Source organism: Vanacampus margaritifer, chromosome 6 (assembly GCF_051991255.1).
Source record: "Vanacampus margaritifer isolate UIUO_Vmar chromosome 6, RoL_Vmar_1.0, whole genome shotgun sequence".
Taxonomy (NCBI): Eukaryota; Metazoa; Chordata; class Actinopteri; order Syngnathiformes; family Syngnathidae; genus Vanacampus; species Vanacampus margaritifer.
Window position 1 is genome coordinate 13747092 of NC_135437.1, and position 18396 is coordinate 13765487.

General features: G+C 40.0%; 1 protein-coding gene across 1 annotated transcript in view; it reads left to right on the forward strand.

Moving 5' to 3' along the window:
• nell2a (neural EGFL like 2a) overlaps nucleotides 1-18396 on the forward strand; it is a 106592-nt gene that overhangs the window by 48887 nt on the left and 39309 nt on the right. Inside the window, exon 13 of the mRNA XM_077567640.1 lies at nucleotides 12223-12348. Coding sequence (XP_077423766.1) covers nucleotides 12223-12348 — 126 coding nt within the window. The remainder of the gene's footprint in view (nucleotides 1-12222; nucleotides 12349-18396) is intronic.

Here is an 18396-nt window from a genome sequence, read left to right on the forward strand (position 1 = left end):
AAACGCCAGAAATTTGAAAAAAAGGCCCAAAATTCGCCAAAATGTTTTGACGCTTGGAGGGGGTGGTTTTTAAATTCGTATCGACAAAAGAAAATGCGCATTTTGGATATATATCCAAGACTGGATATATGTCGCACGTTTTGACCAATACTACGTCACACGCACGTTTGTAGTCATAATAAATGGCGGATGATAAAGTTAGATATGTTTGGGGAGACGAAGAAACACAATTCTTTTCATAATTAATTAAAGAAAAAAAACATTAATGCAGTTTTAGAGAGCTTTACTAACATCAGCTCTCAATGTCACTTACATGCTGGAGGGAAGCCAACAAGACAAACAACTTCCGTTCAGTCCGTCAAAGCCAACATTCCCACCTGGAACTCCTCATTGTCCCAAAGTTCCGTCACTACAACGTCATCTCGCGGCGCATATTCGCAAAAGAAGAGCGGATGGAAAACGAGCATAAGTCGCATGCTCCGTTTTGCGTCTTTTCACAAAATTCGCAACATTTGGATGAAAACCTGACTATTGGCTACTTTTGAAAAATGTCTCTATTCGAGTTGGGAAATGTCATGCAAAATGTGTAATTCTGAAAAATGTGGCAATTTTTCAGAATGTTAAGCCATGCATGATCTGGAAGGGAGATTCAACTTGGAAAATGTCCCCATTCCTTTCAATTTTTTTCCTTCCATATTTTTGGACCGATGAAAAACATCCCATCTTAGAACTGCTCAGCTCATTAAGGACATCAGTGCGATGTCAAATTCTCATCAATTTCAGATTTATGTTAGCTCTTCAGCAATCACAATTTCACAGTATATAGCTAGATCTGTTACTTCACTGTTATCATTTTCTGTTTTGGTGGAATCTAAAATCACCAACGTGTGTGTGCGTGTGTGTGTGTATATACATGAACCTGTATGATTGCCTGTGCCATCTTTTGAATGTCACAAGGTGGTGGCAGGCTAATTGGTACACATTGAAGAGCACAGCCAATTCCAAAACTCAATCACTGCCCTGCAATGACACACAAACACATATGCACACACACACATACATAATGCGAGTGTCTGGCTTTGTTTGCCCACTCTTCACCTGTGTGACCCTGCTGAAATGTCACCCAAAAGAGACGTTCCAGCCATTTATCAGACTGTAACACACACACACACACACACACACACACGCACACACACACACACACACACACACACACACACTCCAGTGTGTAAATAACAGTATCTGTCCACTGCAAATGTCACCTTAATTCACAAAGATGGCGTGAAAGAAGATAGACGTGCCTTCAAATACATTCAAGGAGCTTAACATGCTGATTTATATTAATTTCACACAGTGTAAATTGGGTTAGGGGAAAAAATTAATGTGTACCTTATAGATAATTAGCTAATTAATCTCATTTTAATCTGAATTAACATTACGTCCCACATAAAATGAGGATAATATTATCTCTATGTAGGACTCCACAAGAAGTGGAAAATCAATACACGTCGCCTTGACAGGAAAAAAGTTGTGTATTGTGATGACGACAATGAAAGACGTGAAGAAGTGCAGTGGAGCTTCTGCAGTCCATTTGGTAGGCGACCAAAATTTTACAGTGGAAAATAAACCAGAGTCTAAACAGGAGTATCAAAGGCTTTTTTTTTTAACCAACATTTCAAGTCTATTACTTCACCTTATGTTCCCACACAGTTAATTTAGCATCAAATAAATACATTTAAACCACAGAATGTGACTCATAAAATCTCCGTTGAATTGCGCTGGCTGATTTTAGGTGCTTTAACTCCTGGGCGTTATTTGTCCATTTTCTGGCTTTTTTCTGTTTTTCTTCAAAGAAAAAGCATTTGAAAAAAATACACTATGGACCTGACATTTTACCAGGATTGTTTAAAAAGGTAGAAGTTCAAAATGGCGCCATGCTGTAATTTATAATTATTACCAAACAGGAGGGAGAGATTCACACGAAGTTGTTGTAATAATGCCCGATTTTGGCTCATTGACTCCCATTATAAATCACAGTTTTTGATATGCTGTAAACCTGATGTGTTATAATGCATTTTCCGTGATTACTGATGCAATCGCTTCTTTGACGAGTCATAAACATGAAAATAGAGGAATTTGTGTGTTTAGAGTGTTAACACAAAAATCCACTAGGTGGTGCCAAAGGCTAATAAATGAATACAAAATGCATGCATAAAAAAATTCTATTGTTATGACTTATGGACTTATTCAAGCCTCTAAATATGTCATATGAAATATTCAAATTAGACCTTTATTTTTTCCTTTATACAGCATAGTTAATTTTGCTGTTAGCATAATACTGCTATTATTGTCCATAGAGGGCATTAAAAAAAAAAATTTTTTTTTAACTATATATGAATAGATAGGTCTGATGCCAGTGAACATTTTGAGCGGTTGAAAGTGAAAAAAATATTCATAAATGACTAAGTTATCACACTTCAAAGGAAATGCCAGATTTTGGCAAAAATTACAATAATTTAATCAAACTATAATAACGCCCAGGGGTTAAATACTGCAAACCAGTCTCTGCGTCCAATTGACACACATCCAAGGCGAGTTAAACCAAACAAAGCATGTCTTTTATGCACTTGATGGCTTCCCCAAAATTAATGGAGCAATCCATTTACTTTTTGTAACTCAGTAACATGTTCATTTGTCTCTTACCATACCTATTAGGTGTGTCACGAAAAAACGATTTGAATCGGAAAATCGGTTTTGATTTTGCCAAATTGAATTATCCTTGAATCGTTTCACAACCCATGTTGGTAAGTATTGAATCGTATTTTATTAGAAATGCCCACCAGGTATAGATTGGTTTGGTGTTGCTCATAATTTGTTGTTTATTCAAATCTAATGAACTTGAATGGTTAGGGCTTTTTACATGTTACATTTAAATAAACATGCCAAAAGCTACAGCCGTATCAAACCAAATCGAATCATTCAAATGGGCTACCGAACGATATACGTCACCACACTTAATAAATATTCATGAGTTGAGCGAGGGGTCAAACTCGGCCGGCCAGTCATACTAGATGCATGTAAACAGTCTACTAGTGAGATGCGCTAAATCTACCAATTCTGTCCGAGAATGAGATCCGTGGTGCCCGATTCACTGGTATAGACGTCGAAGCATACAAATGTTTAATTAAGGAGATGGCTTGAGTGTTCGATGGCTGAAAAAGACGGGAAAAGAGCCGACCTAATCCAGAGGTAATGAAAAAAAAAAAACATCCTTCATATGTGGACGGTCGTAGTGTCTGGAGTCGTTTCTGCAAGTTCCATAACAGCTGTGTTTACGCGGCATGTTTTTTTCCCCGGAGATAAACAAGAACAAAACAAGCAGTACTAGAATAGGTCGTCAACGAGCCAGCTTCTGTTTGACTTCCTTCCGGTTCAAGCTGGTGAAGCTGCTGAAGTCATGTGACCCTGCGGTCTAAAAATAGCATTCGTGCGGTACCCCATTGAAAACGTCACCGTTGTTGAATTGTATCATACCCCGTATCAAGATACAAATCGAATCGTTATTTATTGGAAAAATGCACACCCTAATAAATATACTCGCTGGCGTTGGGCCGAAACCTCATAAGTCACAATTTGGCAAATGGAATATTTTTCCCAAAATCTATACTTTTGGTCCGTCCACACAAGTGGGTGTCATTTTTTTTTACAAATTATTGACCAATCTAAAGGGTTGAAAATGGCTTATTCTGTTTGATGGTGCAATGTTAATGGTTGAAGAAACATGTTGTTTTTGGGGTGTCCTGAAAAGCGAATATTTTGGAGGTGAAGATTTTGGCCCGACCCCAGCAAAGATAACTTCTGCTTAACACATATAAAACATACTTGATAAATACGAGTATACTCGTCAATGGCAGTAAACGCTTTAATTCCAAAATATAAATGTGTAATGTAAGTGTGTTAAAATCTGTTTTATCATGGCCGCAATTTAATCCTCAAATGTTTTTGATTTGAACCATAGAGATTTCCTTGTATTGACGTAGGAACTACAACAAAAAAAAGTGATGTATGACCTGCATCCCTTCGGCTGATGAGTGATTTATGTTGACACTGTCGATTAAGACGCGGGAGAAAATCTATGCATGATGAATGAAAACAGTAATGGAGAGCAAAACCCCTTGGGGGAGGGGCTAAGGTGTGTGTGTGTGTGGCATGTATAAACAAGGCACTTTAGTGAAACCCTTAACGTATATAGTCACAGTCACACTCATGATGTGTTAAATGTATGCACATAAGTATCTATTACTGCTGCTCTGGTATGTTTTAAAGAGGCAACACATCTTTCTCACACCTGGAAACACACACACAAACACACACACAGACCCTTCGCCTTTTTCCGACGCATCCTTCCAAGTCAGAGAACACATTTGGAGCGTTTGATCACAGCGAGCGCACATTATTGAGACAATTTAGAGCCCGACGCTCGGAATGCAGATTCCCAACTCGTTACTCCCACTCAGTCATCTTAATTGGCTCCTGCGCCGTCTCCAGCAAATTGGCACTGAAACTATTTACTTTTTTTTTTTTTTAACTTCTCTGCTTTCTGAACATGTTCATTGGGGAGTGATTTTCCAAATTGCGTTCATGATAAGGGTACGACTTCATCACTTGTTGTGATTCACTTCTAAGCAGCTCATTTTGTCAAATTTTAACACATCGGTATTTTCACTCAATCGGTAATTGCCGCTAAATGTAGCATGCAAGAACAAAACGAGAACACCCCCCCACAATTTTAATATGTATGATTTTTCATTTTAAAACTGAAGCGGTAATCAAGATAACGAGACGTACGTGGCCTGCATTCAACCTGCTGCCATTAGTATGAAAAATGCAAAAATAGAAAAGAAAAAAAAGAGAGCAATGATGACATGTCAAATCGGTAAAATTACCGAATGAACAATACTGAACTCTCCAGAAAAAAAAAAAAATAATAATAATAAAAATAAAAAAATAAAAAAGTATGAAAAATGCAGTCTAGTACGTACTGTAAAAATACTCATTTGACATTGATATAAAATGATGCGTTAAGTATTAATTTTTTTACAATGTGATGTATGGTAACAAAATAAAGCTGAGAATTATTTGTCGACGGGGGCTTTGGGGGTGGGGGCGTACCCCTGATATGCCAAAACATTCCAAATCAATCCTTTGATTGTTGCTGAACTGAGATCTTTCATGATGCTCGTTCATTGATGTTTGACTTTAGAGGTTCCACTCTATTTAAACTCTGCCAAACTGTTCTGCATCCATAGATGGCCAAGTTTAAGGATTACTCGTCCGTTCTTATTATGCTGCTAGAGTTCTTTGTCTCTGTGCACCTCTCTACGACTCCCATAAGTGTTTACTGAGAAACAGCAGACAATGTTCCAGCAGGCCTGGCAGAAGGATCCCACCATTTTTTGAAAACTTTGAGTGAGTTGCTAGGTGAGCAAAGTGAGAGGAGACCGGCTGGCGGAATGTCAAATAATCGCGCTTCTTTGTGGGATATTCAAAGGCAATGGTAGCGTTATCTGGCTTGTGGCAGACCTTGCTTGAGTGCAGTATGGGACGCAAGATAGCGAGGGCGCTCTTGCACGCTACGTGGCATGCAAATGAAGACGGATAAAGACACTATTTATATCCTGTTGGGATAACTTTAATGAGCCGGAGAGGGGAAAGTGAAAATGTCAGAACAATTATAATCTTCATTGAAGTCCCCTTAAAAGCCAGGAATTTCCCGGCTTTTCCTCTGGTCGCTGTTCTTTGTGAACAGCGTGGTCACGGAATCAAATGTCAAAGTTGACCCGTGAACTTTACAAACTGTGCGGTAGCATTGGCGGCAAAACAGAGCCTTGAAGGGGACCGTTTGGAAGGTGAGAATGGAAAGCTGGAATGGGGGTTGATGTTGAATACTAGAGAATCCATTTTTCTTATCCTGCTGTCCATTCAACTGTCTAGCTTGCATTTTCATAATAAGCCAAGCGATGGCTCCTGCCTGGAAAACTCACAATTTGGGACACTCTTAATTAAGGGTGTAACAAAAAAAAACGACTCGAATCAGAAAATTGGTTTTGACTTAAAAATGCGAGTGCTTCAAATCGAACCGAATCAAAATGTTCCACATTAAAATATATCCAGATACATATCGAATTGTCTTTTACTGGAAAGCCTACAAGCGGCTGAAATGAGTTTCCTCCGCAGGGTAGCCGGGCTCTCCCTTAGAGATCGGGTGAGAAGCTCGGTCATCCGGGAGGGACTCAGCGTCGAGCCGCTACTCCTCCACGTTGAAAGGAACCAGTTGAGGTGGCTCGGGCATCTGGTTCAGATACCTCCTGGACGCCTCGCTAGGGAGGTGTTCCGGGCATGTCCTACCGGCGGGAGGCCCCGGGGACGACCCAGGACACGCTGGAGAGACTACGTCTCTCGGCTGGCCTGGGAACGCCTTGGGGTCCCGTCGGAGGAGCTGGGTGAAGTGGCTGGGGAGAGGGAAGTCTGGGCTTTCCTGCTAAAGCTGCTGCCCCCGCGACCCGACCCCGGAATTGAAGACGGAATGGAAAAAATAGAGAGAGATATCTTTGAAGGAAATACCATATTTAAATTAGCCTACTGACAAATTCATTCCTAACTCATTGCACCTCTCAAAGTCATTCGTACCGTATCAAACCGAATCAGAATCCTACCGAAATAAACCAAATGTATGTATGTATCGAGATACGTCACAAATCACATTTTACTGGCGAGATGGACACGGCTACTCCTAAGTCAAGCTAGCACTATATATTGAACTGCTGACTGCTCCCGAGCCGAAGCAGCAGATTGACCCGATCTCTCTGATGAGCGGTAAAAGCTTCCTGGACAGCCTTCTCTGCTGTCCACGTGACAAGCCAATCAAGAAAATGGAGTGGCCTAATGGAGAGAGAGCAATTTGTCCGCGCGCCAATCTCCCTCCCCAATCATCTCACCCGCTAATATATTGTTTTAGCAAAACGAAGCGCTGCCACCATATGAGGGATGGATGGCGACTTACGGTTATAAGGCTCTAGATCAAGCTGCCGTCGGGCTCAGCCAATCCCAAAGAGCAGGAAGCTGTCAGCTCGAGACCTCAGCTGAAGGTTACTGTCACAATTGAGGACAGCTGAGAGTGAATTTCTCTCAGACTTTTTGTTGTTCAGTGACAAATGGTGCCTCTGAGTGCCAGTGGACCTCGGTCTCCCGCTGCTTCAATTGCTTATTTGTTTTCCTACCTTCCGTTTTTTTTTTCATTTTGCCGCTCCTTTGTCTTGGGATTTTGCCCTTTTCTTATCTTCAAGCTACCCATTTGCCCTTTTCCTCAGGACAATCTCTTGTACTTCTTTATCTCACATTGAACGTTTGTCTCTGGGGTTGCCATAATAGCATTGGAACATAATCTGTGACTTCAAATCAGCACAGTATTAACACTATGTGACATATGAATTGCCTCCGGTGGACACTTGCAGTCCACGCTGAAAATCTTTACAACACCGGACCCATTGCCCCAACATAAGCAAACATATTGCCCAGTGTCCACAACATTTAGTTTTCGTCTGCTCTAAAGTGTTGGCTCCCGACCCAAATTGTGCTCTGAGTTTTTGACCCCTGTGTGATTGAGTTTGACCCCGTGCTATAACTGTAACTTTTCTCAAAGCCAGTGACGGACAGATTTTTCTGGTCATTCTTTTTTTTCTTTAACCTTTAATCCGTGCATTTGGCCTTTTTTGGGGGGTGGGGGGGGGGTAATCTTTTTCTACCCTTATCTTTCAAACTCGCCAACCTTTTCACCATAAACCTATAACCCCTCTGGTCTATTAATTTTGCCGCTCCTCCTACTTCCTGTCACCAGAAAACTCTCTAAAAATCTAACTTCTCTCAAGGCCAGTAAAAAGGTTCTCATTTGGCCATTCATTTTTTTTTAAACTTATGTTGACTCCCTTGTTTTGTAGTTTTCAGGTTTCTTCAGGACAATCTCTCTTATGTTTTCATAGCTCATGTGCCAACTGTTTTACTCTCAACTTGTCTTTCTGGTCTTGTGGTTTTGTACTTCTCTTGACCTCCTCTCACCCCAAAACTAAAGCCTCAATTTTCCTTGATGCCTGTGCCAAGATTCTCAATTGGCCATTTGTTTTCTTACCTGCCGTGCTGAATCGACAGTTTTGCTCTTTTCTTTTGGATGATCAGTCTTGTGGTTTTACCCTTCCCTGTTCATCCTTCCTCCCAAAACACTCTAGGACCTTAACTTTCTTAGAAGCCAGTGACAGAACTTTCAATGGGCCATTCATTTTTATCTTCCACGTTAAAGTCATAGTTTTGCCCTTTTTGGAAAGGACAATTCTTTCTTGACTCTTGATCGCTTAACTGCTAACTTTTTCACCCTCAACACTCTCAATTGTTCATCCATTTTTTAAAAACTTTTTTTGACTAAACTTCTTTATCTCTCAACTCGCAGACATTTTCACCCTTAACTCTTTGGTTTTGTAATTTGGTCCTACTCCTTAACTTGTTTTCACCCCCAAAGCTCTAACTCTAAAGCCAAGCAACAGGGTTCTCAATTGGCTATTAATTTATTTTCTTATGATGTTAAAACCTCTGTTAGTCCATTATTTTTGGACAATTTCCTCTTACTTCTTTATCTCTCATTTGCCATCATCAATTTTCTCTCTGAACTTACAATATTAGCCTTCCCTGTGCTTCCTTTTCCATCAACAACTTTACACCAGATCGGTGACAGACTTTTCAATTGCCGGAGATTTTCATGCGTGCCAGATCCACCACAACAGCATCTATCGAAACTCAGACACAATCTGCTTCTTCCTCAGGTCATTGAATCGGTGGAGGCTGGTGTTTGTGGATCTCACTCTGCTTCGTCTGTCCTTCCTTCCTATCTTCAGTCTCTCCTTTGGTCTCTTGAGGTCTCCCTGATTTGTTGGAATTTAGATGTCTCTGGGGTTGGTGAAGGACTCTGGTTGGTGGTGTCTGGTCGGTGCTGGATTTCACTTTCCTTTCCTTTCTTTGGTCCTTCCTCGGGTCTCCTGGCGGCCTCACGACTCTGTTCGGTTTAGGTGAACGGTATGGGATTTTTTGATAGGTTTTAGGTGAACTAATGAATACACACACACTCGCACGCACGCACGCACACACGCACATACACATACTTACCCACATACAAAAAAAAAAAAAAGAGCAATGATGGTGACATGTCAAATCGGTAAAATTACCGAATGAACAATACTGAGCTCTCCAAGAAAAAAAGACTTCTCAATTGGCCATTTGTTTACTTACCTTCCGTGTTAAATCGTTGGCTCTAGTTTTTCTCTTTAAACTCTTTATTTCTAACTTGACAACTTTTTCCATTGATCTTGTCCCTCTGGTCTTATGGTTTTTCCCTTCCCTGTACTTCTTTTCATCTCCAAAACTTTCTAAACTCTCCGCATCACTTGAGACCAGCGACAACATTTGCAATTGGCCATCCATTTTCTTAACTTCTGTGATACATCCAGGAACAAACCCCCCCCACCCCCCACCCCACCCCTGTCCCTTTTATTTGGGAAAATTCCTGTTACCTCTTTATCTCCCACTTGCCACCTTTTTCGCTCTCAGCATGTCTCTCCGGTCTTGTGATTTTTTACCTTCTCTTTAGTTCGTCTTTTCTCCCGCTAACTCTCGCAGCCACCAGGTTTACACAAGGCCAATGACAGGGTTCAGTCAGCCTCTATTCATTTACTGAAGGGCACGGGTATCTTTATAAGGGGAGAGATTGTCTGCGGGCTGTATTTATCCTGGAGGCTTTTCAATAGTGTGAAGCAGCTTGTATCGATGGAACTGCGAAATGAGGAAATGTGAGTGGTACCGTTGCGGGCAAATGCTTGAGCTCTCGGTTTGTGCAAGGACACACAAGCTAAGATGCTGCCAATGCAAATCTATTGAAATTCAACTTGAAGTGCGCGCCCAGCAAAAGCATCTGGCATGGAACCTATTCAAGGTTGAATGTCATTGTGCATTCATGCAGGCATCTAGGAAATGAATAATAGATTGGATAATGATTAGTAATACCAAGAACTGTGGAGATTGGCTCCCCACTATTGACCTGCAAATCAACATGGACAAGACCTTTAATACAGAGCTGTGTTTATTTGTTCAATTTTAATTTTGTTCTCATTGCATTCAGTTGCATCACACTAACAACATGAATTTTTATAGTATTAGCGAGATTGTAGATTCTCTTGCCTGATGCAAAGGCAGGCCGTTTTAAAGCCCAGGAATAGCTGTTGCCTTAGCAACAGCTATTACATCCAAAAATGGATTCGTGAGCGTGAGAAGGCCAAATTAATAAATGACATTCTTTAAGCCACATGAGCCACTTTATATTACTGTTGACACAAAAGAACATTAACAGTCTCAACTTTGGTTTCCTTCCACATCTCTAAAACAAGCAAGTAACCGAGTGTCTTACTTTGAGTAGATTGCCAGTCGAGTGATGCGCCATTGTTATGTGACGAGGCGTCAACCTCTTGTGAACCATCTGCATTCCGTCCCTTGCCTGGCACCTATGAAGACTAATAGCCACCCAAAATGGCTGCACAGGGTCCTAAAGCTGTTTGAGTGGCAAGTAGGGCATCTTGTGAAGAAACAAGGTGTTTTTTCGTGATAGGATTGTCCACTCTTCAAGAAGTCTATTTCCCAAAAAGACACCTTTAGAAAGGCTTATGGATAGAGCAATTTCAGCTGGTGAAAAACGTGATTGTCTTTCCAACGATTCATTTTCTATAGCGCTTGTCCTCATTATTGTCGCGGGCGAGCTGGAGACGATCCCATTGGCTTTGGCAGAGGGGTACACCCTGGACGGGTCTCTAGGCAATCACTGGCCACATGTAGACAAACAACCCATCGCAGTCACATTCACACCGGTGGACAATTCAGAGTCTTTTGGAATGTGAATGCAAGCCGGAGTACCGAGACAAAACATGCCACACAGGAAAGCCCGAGCCAAGATTTAACCCTATAAAACCTCCATCCATCCATTTTCTTGGCCGCTTTTCCTCACAAGGGTCGCGGGGGTGCTGGAGCCTATCCCAGCTGGCTTCGGGCAGTAAGCGGGGTATACCCTGAACTGGTTACCAGCCAATCGCAGGGCACACAGAGACAAACCCTATAAAACCTGAACCATGAAATATATGAGACAAAATTCTGATTCTTTCTAAATAGAGTATTTATTGATCCTTTTGAACAAACAAAACACATAAAAAAAAAATACTTCCACAACACATGACTTTTGATGTGTATCGTATTTGATACATCCGGTCACAATGCTTTAAATTCGTACATTTATAACTGTCAAAAATATAATAATAAACAGACATATCAAACATTAGTATTTCCAAAAATCAGAAATTCCCACTATTAATAAGTACAGGTGTCTCTCCTTTCCCATTTGAGGGTGATCTTGCAAGGTTGCTTGAAAAGCTGGGTAATACTGCCCTCTAATGGATTATCAGTGCAATCTATGTGTCAGATCATATTCGTCAAAAAATATTATACTAATGAAATAGAGGGCTCAAAATGTTGTGTATTTAATATGATATGTTTGGCGTTAAACTCACAACGTTATGTGCACCAGAAATTGGGAAAATTTGGAATTGTCGTTATTCATGCCACAAATATTCCTGTCAGACCAACTTGAGATCAAATTTAGGTGTATGTTACCCCTGACCTAAACCAACCGATTTCAACTCAAAAGAGCAAAATCAGCTAATAAATTCCAAGCCACTTTTGAAAGATATACTGTCCAAGGAAAACAAAAAGAAAACCATTTTCCAGTAACTAAGTGGAACACATTAAATACAACCAATTTCCATAAGAAGGCTAGCTTGTATGAAAGTTCTTCCTGCTTAGTTAAAGGTGACAAAACAAAGTGGAAGTTAAATCAATGAGGAGTCGTGACCCTGATCTTACAGAATATTGATTAAAAACAAGTTATTATGTGAAAAGGAGCCAAATTATAATCCGCTGTTCAATATTTGAATCATTTCTTACATGAACGTCAATTGACGAGCCCCCATTATGATATGATTAGCGAAAAACTGTAGCTGCTTCTGCCAGATGAAAATTGTTGATCAATTCAAGAAATGCATTCTAACCCAGTGTTGCCTTTTCCCCCACTTTCCTTCCTAGACATTGATGAGTGCGCTGAAGGAAAACACTATTGCAGGGAGAACACCATGTGTGTTAACACCCCCGGCTCCTTCATGTGCATCTGCCATACGGGCTACATCAGGATCGATGACTATTCCTGCACAGGTGAGTTCCTTTGCCTGCCTTAATGGCAGCCTGGAATGTAATTACACGCGTTCTGTGCCACCTTTGGACTGCAGTGGAGAGTGTTTGAAAGAGTGGCTGACCAATGAAAGAAAGCATTAACAACTGTGTGTAAAACGGAAAAAAGGACTTTGCTTTACAGAGTTGGCAGCAGAATAGCAACAGTGGACACAAAAGGTCTGTCCAATGAAATTTAAAATGAGCTTCCAGCTCCTTCCAAACTCGATATGACTACCTAGTAGTGAATAGCGAAGGCTTTTTTTTTAAAATCATACAAAATCTATACTCATCTACTGTTTGATGCTTTCTTGGCTTGATGTGGCTTTTGATTGGTAGAACTGCTATCGGCTGATCAGCCACAGGTTCAAGTATGCTAAACCAGAACCGTACAGTGGCGTAAACCACTGCCTAACGCTCCTTGGAGCCCCGGGTGCAATATTATAATCCACCACATTCACCTTTATATTTTTATGCAGGATCATGAGTGATCGGCGGTAACAATGAATACACAGAGACTGATATACTGTGCTAGAATAATTGTACCTTTTATTCCCCGCAAATAGCAATCCACACCTGTACTGTGCTAGAATAATTGTACCTTTTATTCCCCGCAAACAGCAATAAACACACCTCACTTTGCTAGAATAATGGTGCCTTTTATTACCCGCAAACAGCAATCAACACACTTCAACGCTAAGCAGCATAATATGATCATCATCAGCGCTTACCTTGACACGAGACCGGAGAGCCGACGGTCCGGGTAGAAAGAGCTGCAAAACGGCTGAGCAATCGTACGTATCCCACAGCTGACTCTGCCTGGACCGTGTGCCGCTCCGTCTTTTATTTGTTAACAAAAAGTTGTGAGCGTGAGAAACCGGGCTGTCCAAACCCTCTCCCAGACACTCTCGTTTGCGAAGCAGGGAGGACTTTAGTATAAACAAGGAAGAGTTCCCAGGTTGATTCCGCTCTTAAAAAAATCCCATACCTAAACCGAACACTTCCAGCAAGAGTCGTGAGGCCGTCAGGAGACCCGAGGAAGGATCAAAGAAAAGAAAGGAGAGTGAAATCCAGTGAAAAATGTTTTCTTACCATTTCCCTGCGATGTCGAGGCCAGCGCAGCCAGTACTTGGTCATAAATCTCCCTCCTAAGAAAAGTTGACGTCGGATTCATGAAGCACCGCTGAAGTGCAGAATTGCTGGCACCGTGTAAATCTGTTCCCTCATAAGATGCGAGTGCTCTCGAGCTGCTTGTCATAATGGCCCTCTCGTTTCCCATATAAGGGCAACTAATTGCCCCCTCAATGCCGATAAACGTTTGACTGCAAGGCTGCGCGTACGCAGACAAACAAACAAGAGGGAGAAATTTGTTAAGACTAAAGCGGATGAAGCACCTGTGTGAAAGCTGAAGTGTATTGCGTATGGATTTTGATTACGAAAACTATAAAAACTAAAGGGGGGGGGGCAGTCTTCAATCCTCTTACTATTCAGCATTAATCCACACAAAGACAAAAAGTACAGCAAAAGTCACCTTGTACTTTTCCAGGAAGTAAAGCTGCTTCTTGGCTCCGCTCGCCGCAGTTACTTTGCAGTCTTGCCGTCAGGACGTGAGGTTGCTTGGCAACCAGCCACATGATTCCCCATCATCAAGAATATATATCCTTGCCAAGAAACACATTTATGACCAGATCAACCTTTTCCCATGTGTGTACACATTTGATCATTGGACGCAGTTCATCAAACTAAGCAAAGGTTTTTTTTGAAGGCTTATTGTTGGCTCTCACAGTAAAAATCCTGAAAATTGTGGCTGGTTATGTATTATTATACAGCATGAGAGGGTCCGAAAAGTGCTTTATTGTGTCAATAACAGAGCTTTCATCCATGTTAGCGAGAGTGGCTTTGCCGGTGTGAGCTCCATAAACAAGCTCCAACATCCGTGCCAAAGTGCACAGCAAAAATGCACTAGTAACACAAAAATGTAATACGGGCGGACATGCAGTGCTAAAATGCCGTCCACACAACATTTGCCACCATTCCAGAGAGTTATGGTGGCGTTATATCAATTTACTTTTAGAGCAGATCAAATCGGCTCCGTACTTTCTGAGCCACGCTGACCCGCAAAAAATAAAAATAAAAATTTGCTGTTTTGCTCTTTTGGGTTTGACAGGAAAAAAAGTTATTTTTTTCTTCTCATTTCAGTTCAACTTTTGAACTGAAGTGTAATCAGATTAATTGGTATGCGTAAAATGACTTTATATGACAGAAAAAGTCCACACACCCCTATTCAAATGCCAAGTTTTTGAAATATAAAAAAAACATGACATTAAGATTAGTCCAAATCTTTTTCATGACCTACAACCTGTACAGCTCAATAGATTAAAAGATCTTTTGACGTAAAAATAAACAACTGTGATAATGTGACTGCAGAAGTGTTCACACCCTTTTATAATTGGATCTGTAAGAATTAACCAATCACATTCTTTCCTGTCAAATAGGAGTCAGAACTCACCAGTCATTATTTAAAGTGCCTCTGATTAATCCCAAACAAATTTCAGGTGTTGTAGTAGGCTTTTTTTTTTTTTGCTTTCTAGGAAAGGCCTGAATGATGTTTTTTTGGGGGGTAACACTTGGAAAAAAATATCCCCTGTAAAGAGTCCATGAACACAAATGGTCTAGGAGCCCCTGGTGTAAACCACTGACTGTTTTGTTTTGTTTAGTCAATTAATCGTCAATTAATCGATTATCAAATTAAACTATTTTAATAATCAAGTAAATGTTTGGAGGCATTTTCAAATTTTTCTAATCCAAATTCTCTGATTTCAGCATATCAACAGTAATTGTTGACTGATTTCTGTAGTCCTTCATGAAAGAAGACTGATTATCCTCTGTGTTTAATCATAAATAAGACATTTGAAAACATCTGTTTTTACTTTGGAAAACAATGACCAAACCGGTAACATAGTACAACATCAATCCCCCCCCCCCCTTTTTTTTTTAAATCACTATACAAATACGAAGTACGAAATAAACACCAATCACCGGTTAATAAACAGTAATCAGGGAAAAATGCTTTTATAATACATTTTAATGCAAAATTCAAATGAATCCGATTAGTCGATTAATCGACTGAATAATCGATAGATGAATGGATTCTAAAAATATTCGATCATGACAGCACTACTCCCAAGTCTCCATTTTGCTTCACTGCTCAATTTTCTCTTTAGCTAAACCGCTTACAAATATATACTGTACAAGAGATGCTCGTTCTCCTTCAATGATCATTTTTTTGTTTACCTCCGATGTGACAAGTAAATTTACATTTCAGTGGTAGTTTAACATCACTTGAAGTGCAGGCAGCAGGAACGCTGACAGACTTTGGAGAGGCTTTTTGCCCATTTACAATTGTTAGCTTTGACTTAGTGCAAAATCCAGGATCACACACACTGCGTAAAATCCAAGAAACATCTGAGCCAGTCGGCCCTCGCTGTCCTTCATCTGAAAACAACACAATGTCACTGCTGCATGATGAGCGGACCAATCGACTCATTCCTCGCCAGTGGTTAGAACACGTTGCTAAGTAGATTCCCACCCTGCGCGCCATCGTCCAAGGAAGCCTAGAAATGGTATTTGTAGCTCCATCTGGGTTTCCTGTGGAGTTTTTAAATTGTAACAATCGAAGAAAAGTCAGGAATTTGAGCCTCTCAAAAACCATACTGTACGTCCATTTTCTATAGTACTTGCCCTCATTAAAGTCACGTTGAGCTGGAGCCTTTCCCTGCCAAGGTTATTTTAGTTAACGAAATAACTAAAACTTCAATTCGAAAAACATTTTTGTTAACGAAATAAAATTGAAAAATATATTTTTTTTAAACGAAAACTAAACTAAATTTTATTCTTACAAAACCAACTAATACTAACTATAATTATATAGAAAATGTCTTTGGTCATTTATTTAATACATGAGCCTTTGGGATTGATCTTAAATGTGGTTTAAGTCTATTTATTTTGATAATAACTGGAATAAAGGCTTTTGAAAGTGTGTCGAACACAAGTGACATCATCCACAGCAGCCAATAGAAAAGCACCTTCAGATGACGTCGCTCCTCGGCGACAATTTTGCGTGCTTGACCTTTGTCCCCAATGGCTCGGCTCGACTGCTTTTTCATTCAACTCAACCGAAATGCAACGCTAGGTAAGAAATGCGTTACTTTATTCATTTTACCATGGTGTTTATTAAATATGGCACACAAGTAATACACATTTTTTAAACGGAAATAATACTGAAACTAACTAAAACTAAGCATTTTTAAAACAAATAAAAACTAACAGAACTGCCCAGAAAAAGAATTAAAACTAACTAATAGGGGTGTTAGGAAAAATCGATTCGGCAATATATCGTGATATTACAGCGCGCAATTCTCGAATCGATTCGATATGCAGCCGAATCGTTTTTTAAACATCAATTTTTTTTATGGAAATATTCAACAAAATGTCTTACTTAAGGTTAGGATTCACACATTAAGCGTGAAAGAATGTTATATTAATGGGACATTAAGCCTTAATATTTTATTTCAGTGCTGTTCAAACATGAAACAGACCGCAACCTGTTTGTTAAATGCAGTGGCTCACTTATAAGCCTGAAGTTTCAGATAAATAAATACATTTTCATACCAATCTTACAGTGCACATGTACACGTTTACTGATTAGTATTTTCTAAATTTGAGTAAAAAAATTGCAATCATTTTTTCTATTCGTATCGGGATTAATCGAATCGAATCGTGACCCATGAATCGTGATACAAATCGAATCGCCAGGTACTAGGCAATTCACACCCCTATTAACTAAAATGAAAATTCCCAAATTGTAATCATTCTGATTCCTGCTAACTTTGGGGTACACCCTGGATTGGTCGCGGGCACCTCTGAAAGACATCAGTATTCAGAGTGAACCCTTTCACGTATGCGACAGAACATCTCCCAGCTGTACTAATAAGAACAATAGAGCACCACTGCACCAGCAATTCTACTACTTTTTAATCTGTGCCGCTAGCAAATTTGATTTCCGCACTCTCCTTGTTTTCTGCCACGGTGTGCTCATTCCCCAGATTCTCTATGGAGATTAATACCCCCTCCCCAACCCAGTGGATTAAATTGCTGCACTGTATTGTATGCAGGCTCTATTAAAAGGGCTTCAAATCATGGCGCCGCAGTGCACGGGCCACACGTCTTCCTTATGAAAGTCAATATGCGTGATTAAACCCGGCTAATACTTTGGGGTGGGGTCGATGTCATGACTCATTCCCTTTATCAGTCGAATTACTGTTGTAATCTCTGCCTCTGAATTATTGGACTATCATCTTCTATACATCCAGCGGTTGGCCTGGCAGTGTTTGACAACAAGCGCACAATCACCAGGAATAGTCAACAAATGAGTTGGCGATCAGCAACAATGATGCCTTGCTTATGGACACCAGCCGAGCAATTGGGACATACTTTTAATGGTGAATCCATTTTCTGTAGGGCTTGTCGCGAACGTGGTCGGAAACACCACAGATCAAGCGAAGGAAAATTAAATATGTATGAATGTAATAAAAATGAAAGTGCTTTAAAAAAAAACGGAACCCTATCTGAAACTACATTTTAGATTTATAAAACTAGCCCAAATTATTATTTTAGTATTATTGTACTTGTCTCGAAGAAGAAAGGTCATAAAATTTACTTTTACTATTATTACACAATACTTAGTGCTTTTTGTTTAAAATCTTGCACTCGGCAAAAATCCCATATATTTGTAAAAACTAATACTAAAACTAATAAAAACTAAACAAAAATGAAGTATTTTCAATTAAAAAAAAAACTGCTCTTATAACAAAAATGGAACCCTATCTGAAACTACATCTTAGATTTATAAAACTAACCAAAATTATTATTTCAGTATTATTGCACTTGTCTAGAAGAAGAAAGGTCATAAAATTTACTTTTACTATTATTACACAATACTCAGTGCTTTTTGTTTAAAATCTTGCACTTGGC